The sequence below is a fragment of the Abramis brama genome, assembly GCF_963993115.1.
Source record: "Abramis brama genome assembly, chromosome: 5".
Taxonomy (NCBI): Eukaryota; Metazoa; Chordata; class Actinopteri; order Cypriniformes; family Leuciscidae; genus Abramis; species Abramis brama.
In genome coordinates this window covers 38303369-38310334 of record NC_139967.1, presented here as the reverse complement: position 1 = coordinate 38310334, position 6966 = coordinate 38303369, and the positions used below count along the sequence as shown (strand labels likewise).

The 6966-nt window shown below is 38.1% G+C and overlaps 1 protein-coding gene across 1 annotated transcript; it reads right to left on the bottom strand.

The window, feature by feature from the left end:
• Positions 1-2642: 2642 nt before the first annotated feature.
• Positions 2643-3242, bottom strand: pmchl (pro-melanin-concentrating hormone, like). Its single transcript, XM_084115502.1, has one exon. It carries the CDS (start codon positions 3179-3181, stop codon positions 2807-2809), a length of 375 nt encoding a protein of 124 aa, XP_083971628.1. The 5' UTR covers positions 3182-3242; the 3' UTR covers positions 2643-2806.
• Between the last annotated feature and the right edge of the window lie 3724 nt (positions 3243-6966).

Below are 6966 nucleotides of genomic sequence, written 5' to 3'. Positions count from 1 at the left end.
TTAACATAGTAGACACAGTGCAGCGCTTCTGGGTTCTACATCACACGTTTATCGAGTTCTTAATGCCACAGCGCACATATTCAACAAATCCTTAAAATTAACACCTGCGGAAACTGCGTCTGGAATTCTCCACCGTGTCCCGAACATTTGACTCTTTTTTTTATGGTCTCTCAATGGAATTCATAAAAGATGTTAATGTGAATTATATCACTAACATCACAGAATAGCATTGTTCTAATAGGGGCACATTGTAACGCAGTGTAACAGCGTGCCCCACCTGTGCAACTTCAAAATTTAAACCCTGCTAATGTCTTCTGCTAGTTAGAGAAGCATTAAAGATGTCAACTAAAAAAACAGACTGGAGTTTAAAATAATGTCAGAGTTGTCTAATTTTAAATAGACAAAAAAAAAAAAGAGATGAGAAATTAACAGAAGACATTTAATTTTGCTATGGTTAAATAAATGTTTAGTGATATCTTCCAAAGATTTCTTAATTTTGGTGCAATATTTTCTCTATATAGTGTTATGGCAACTAGTAAATACACAAAGTTTTGTCATGCTAGCATGTGTGGAAGTATTTAAAACAAGTGTTACATCTATCCCTGCGTTAGGTTGTGCCCTGCTCACCCCTAGTACTACTCATTTGTCCTGCATTACTTTCTGCATAGTAACCTATTAATGACAGACCATTATTCTAAAGTGTTACCAAGTATAATCGAGTATTCTAACTATACTTGGCTTGTAGTGGTGTTTACTCTTTTGCTTGAGTAGCCTATTAAATACTTTTTTAATGTAGTTTTACATAATGCCTTATGAACTTACATTGTTTGAAAATATTGATTCATAAAGAAAACAGATATGTTCCTAATTTTTGTGTAGACTAGTGTACATAGGAATTTACTACAAATCTTCTTTACTCTTTCCCCGTCATTGAATTTTCCGGCTATACATGTTTTCACTGTTATGCGGTAGGGGGCGCTATCACGTGGATCAAAACACAGGTAAAGAAGCAGAAACAAGTGGTAGAAGATTTATTATATAAATGTCAAACAACATGATCATCAAACATTAAACGGCATGTAAACTGCCTAACGTTATCGAATGAAATGTCGACCCATGAAGAGAAAAGGACCATCGGTGTCGCCCAGTCCCAACTGCTCTCCATCTGCGCCCCGGGCTCCACTACCATCGGCTTCATCTCCGTCATTCGTCCCCCGGGTGTCGTCAGCCAAGTCTCCACCATGGCTCCTCCCTCCATCGACCCACCATGGGCTTTCATCCTGGCTATGCTGTGGATTCTCGCCTGGCTACTATTCTACTCCTCCAATCCTCGACCTCCCTGGCTCTTCCACCATCATCACCACCTTGGTTTCTCCTGCTGACATCTGTTCCTGTCTCCCATCCTTCACCAGCCCCTTGTCCACCTCCTCAACAACCTCCTCAGTCATGTTACTGTGAAAGGTCACGCCTTCCCGGAGGGGGGGGGGGGGTTCTGTACATTCAGTTTAGTTTGTTTTAGTTTCATTTTCAATGACTTTAAGTGTGTTCATCTTATTTGTTTCTTATGTTCCCATATCATTATTTACCATGGTTACTCATCATTTGATTAATTAGCACACCTGTCTGTATTTGGTTCATCACTGTTTAAGTTCCTCTTTAGTTCCCATTCATTGTCCAGTATATGGCACACTGTTTTGTTTGTGTTCTTTGATACTACATTGCCTCAATTTACTTTATAGTACTTTCATGTTTATATTTGGATCTACTTCTACGTTTTTCATCCCTTGGATTAGACGTTACAACAGAAAATGTTATTGTTTCCTAAAAATGTTATAGTTATTGTCAGGTTTTGACCCGCTTGTGCTGCTTAGATAAAGCTGAATAAAGAATAACCACCATTAAACTGAAGTGTTTTGATAGCAGGCTATTTAACTTACTCAAATGCATATGCTGATTAATCTATACACAACATAAACGCAATATTACAACTTGCATCTGCAAAAAATGACTCAAATGTACAGCACAAGTGAATTTAACTAAATTACACACTGAACATAATATTATAATTCACGCTCTTTCCGTAACAATGCACTAAAATGTGTAAACACAATGACTATTCATCTGTCCATTTTCCAAACTTTTTGTCCCATGTATGTACACTGACAAGCTAAAGCATAAATAATTTAAAATATTATATTACACTGTTATAATTTCAGGTGCCCAGGAGCACAAAACAAGGAGAGTTTTCATAATGTTTATGAGAAATGTTCATACATGTCTATATTAATATAAAAAAAATTTCTCTTGGTTTAATTTTTCGTCAACTAAAATTTTAAGAGTAAAACTGACTATCATTAATGATTACGGCAGGACAAAATATTGACTAAATTATAAAGGATATTTTCGTCAAAAGACAAAAACTATGAACTATGGTAATTCAGCATACAAATGTCTAATAATACTCCCTTCATATTAAACTAATGTTGTAGAAAATATTTTAATTTAGAAAAAAAAAAAAAGTTAAATGTTAAAACACATTTATCTAGTAAAAAAAATTAAGGTATGTCACTGATCATGACACCCTCAGATCACTATTTAAGTGTGACATGAAAGAAAAGAAAATATGTTGAATTAGAACAGATGAGAACAGATAAGATCTTGTAGAATAATCTTTTCTGTGTTTAATTGCAAGATACATTTCAGATAAACAGCATACACTTTTACATTCTCACTAAGCAACAGTGGATTAGAGAAGGTGAATCTGTTGTCATCAGCAGCTTGCATTCTCCCCGTCATCCCAGAAGACCTACACTTCCCAGCATGGCCGGTACACTCTTCCCACCATGCACCTCATGGTGTCCCTTCTGATGATGGCGATGCTCGGGCTCAAGTCTGAACTGACATCTCTGCGCTCTGTGCTGAGAAGGCTCTCAGGTAGACTGAGATGATGCACTCCATTGTTCAGAGACGTCAGGGTTCTCAGCAGATTGGAGTCGGCTACCACGATGATCCTGGAGTTGCCTGGTGCAGATCTCAGAGAGTTCTCCTCCAAACTCTCGCTCAAGCCTTGCAGATCGGACTCCGTTTCATCAGCTTTGGTCATGGGAATGGCAGCGGTTCTGAAGTAGCACTCTGACAAAAGTGCAACAGAGATGAGGATGGTCCCAACAGAGAGCTTCATTCTTGATGCCGAGCGTTTGCTTTAGTGGTTCAGCTGCTGTCTCTTGTCTTCTCTTGCAAGCTGGTCTGATGTTGGTGGCGACTTGGTCCATTTTTATAGGCCTACATGGTCTTCAATGTGCCACGTTACCTCAGATTCATCATTGTCTTGGTTTCTCATGAGTATGTGGCTATTAACAAAAACACAAAAACTCATAGAGAACCTGATGAGACCCCTGACAGAGCTCAAGTGTTTTGTTTGGTGGAAAGTTGATTAAGATCTCCTGAAACGTGGCTTGTGTTCAGTGTGCAGACTGCAGGGTTCCTCTGAGTGGGCATCGTAAGAAGGGATGTAATTCCAGAATCCTTACATTTTGAAACAATATGAGAGGATTACAGAGCTGTTGAAGTGAACATCAAGTGAACAATAACTGTTTAAACACAGACAGTGACTGCCATTTTTTATTAGAATCACAAGGCAAAGTTGTCAAAAGAGGCTCTAGCTAGCCGTAGTAGGCCAAAATGAAGATCAACACCCAGCAGGAGTTTATTTGGTTTGGAAAAGCGTTACTCATTCATGACAGTGTTGCAGGTGCTTCAGTTTGTATCAAGCATTATGTCGACACAATCTGAATGGGGCTGCTACTGGTAAATGCTACTTGATATAGAGAACATCAATACATTAATCATACTCTAAATAAACTCAATGGAGTGAACCACATTTGTTTAGTTATCAATTGAAAGCATGAAACCATGGCAAAGCAGGTAATATGTGATGCTTTGGTTATTATTCTTTACTATATATATCATGATGTTTAGATCATTGAGTCCTAAAACCTAAAATCTTACTGAACCTGGGCAATCATTATAATATACAAGGCCATGTATTTAACAAATGCACAAAAAGACTGATTACATTAATCATCCCATGATGCCTTGCTTTTGACTGAGTATAAAAATACAATATATTCAGAGTTTATTACAGAATATTCTAGTATGTAAAATAACTCTTGTTGAGAACAAAGGACTGCAAATTTTATTGGCTTTATATTACCCAAGATGGTTCACTCGTATTGTGAATGAGAGAAACTGCAAACTGCAATATGGGCTGAAATACGGGTTGTAAGTGGGTTTGTCCACGGGTTCCATGTTGGCCCCATGACAGTTGCCCATGTGGGTTTTATACAATATTTCACTGGGCTTTAGGTGGGGCGCAACTAGGCAACATATGCAAAACCCACATGGGTTCCATCTTTAAAGTCTATGTGGGTACATTCCAAGTCTCTTGTCCAGTATCAGATACCAATAGACGTGTGCTATGCAGGCCATTGCTGATGACACCTGGGTTTCACCTGGTTTGCCTGGGCCTCTTCAACTTCTGACTCCTGAACTCTTCCACAGTCCTGAAGAGTGTGTGTCCTGCAGAGTTGCCTGCTAACACTAACCAAACACACGAAACAAGCCAATCACAGTGTTCAAAATTACTTGAAATTTAGAGAGAGGTGTGTTTAAACAGGGTTGGAATTAAAGTTTGCTGGACACCAGCCTGCCAGGACTGGAGCTGAAGAGCCCTGGCCTATACTGTAACCTAAAATTAAAATAAACAATTTTTTTTTATTTTTTTTTGTGTGCACATCCAGACACTTTTTGGCAGGTGCTCGATCAAAATGAATCATCAAACTCAAAATAAACAAAAATCGCCACACACTGCTACTTCTGCTCCCAAAGATTTATTAAAAAGAGCAACGTTTCAACCCAAAGGGTCTTCGTCAGGCCTTTGATCGAGCACCTGCCAAAAAGTGTCTGGATGTGCACACTATCTCTTTATTGAATTCACTATACTGCAACCTACCCACATACTCTAGATCCCAGACCCACTGTCCACTGACCCTACTTAATTTTCTTACCCAACCCACCCATGTTTAGCTTGTGTTTTTCCCATGTCTTGGTTTGGCCAAGTGGACCCAATATGTATTTCCTCATTCTGAACCCATGTAGAGACCTATGTGGGTACTACCTTGGGGCCATTTGCCTATATGGGACTGATTGTGTTTGCCCATGTCCTACCCATATGGTTTATCCATTTTGAATCCATGCACTCATTTACCATTTGTTACCCAACTAGAACCCATATAGGGACCCCATCTGTGTTCGCTCATGTAGGACCTATTTGACCCAAGTAGGCCCAGATAAGATGTCCATTTTGGGAACATGCCCACTTGGTACCCATGTAGCCCAAGCATAAACCATGTGGGCCCACGTATACATGTTGGCTGGGTAGTAATGGAAGTCGCACTTTCTATATAAAAGAACTAATCATCAATTGGTAAAGTCATGGCGTCACAGCAGCTTCTGTCAGAAACTCTGGTTTCCATACAAACAGTTAATGTCCTGAAACTGGTGCTTTGGACTGCACACGCAAATTGGCTGTACTTAACATTGACCTGTACCGAATTTAGTTAACAACCAAACATATTTATATTTTTAATACACCAAAATTCCAAAATTTGTATTTTGATAAGTCAAGTCAAGTCACCTTCACTTATATAGCACTTTTAACAATATAGATCACTTTACAGTGATAATAGGAAATTAAAGTAACAGAGATTGTTTTGGCTTTACAGCAGCTCTAGAATAAATATATTGTCCAGCTAAAGTTAGTTTTGATTGATTCACTTCCGTTGCAAAGAACAGTAGTTATTAACTTAGGGGCCGCTAACAGGACACCATTCTAACAGAAAACCCTTAAAGTGCTCCGGCCTGCTCATCCGCACAACAACAGTGCCTGGTGACTGGAGAACGCAAACCTTGAAATAAGTTTGAAATGTGAAGAATTTTGAAAAAAGTTTTGAAAAAAAGTTATCTCTGCGCAAACTTCAAAAATGCGGACAATAAACAGAATCTTCCCTTCCCTAACTCCTTTTGAGTTCCATGAAAAAAAAGTCAGATGAGTTTTAAGAGACATGGGAAGACGACAGTTTCAGTTTAAAGAAAATGGATTGGACTGACCACATTTACACATGTGAATGTGTGATTTCGTTTTAGAAGTGAATTGATAAAACACTTCATTTGACTTCCCCGATTTAATTTCCCCTATTCTCAAAAATCTGTGCAATCTGTCAGGATGTAATCTGCCATATCCAGTTTACTCAGTCTTTTGTTTCTTCTATCTTCTGTTTTTTAGTCTACCTCCAAAACCCAAAGGATTTAAAACCACCAGAGTCTCAGAATTGCTCTCATTTATAACTGTTTTATATGTCAGTTGAATTCCACTTTGGTTTTAAAAAAGATAGTAGAACTTCTTCCAGTCTTTGACTGGCTTAGTCATTCTCTATAATCAAAGGCCATGTCACATTGTACTGTGCAACCGGAAATGTCAAAAATAATAGGAAGCAAGACCGCTAATAGGACACCTAACAGAACAACTGAATCTAAAGTAAGTATTCAGCTGTGCAAAGTCTCTGGCTCATCTCACAGATGAAAGACTACAAAAAATTAAATATACAATTTTAAGGCAACCCTTTTGTATCAAGGACTACAGAAACAATCAATTAATAGTACAGAACATATGTAGAGCAATATTTGTCTCCATAAATACCCCACAAAGACCTCTTGCACATTTCAGGAAACTAAACATCTTTCCTGGGACATTTAACATCTAGTGGCCAATAAATTATTCTTCTAAATGTACAGCACCCTCCCGAATAATGAAATGTATGAAATATATATATAAAAAAACATATCTCCAATTAACATTAAAGGTCAATTTGATGTGAATCATCACTACATAATTTCCTTACTCTGTAG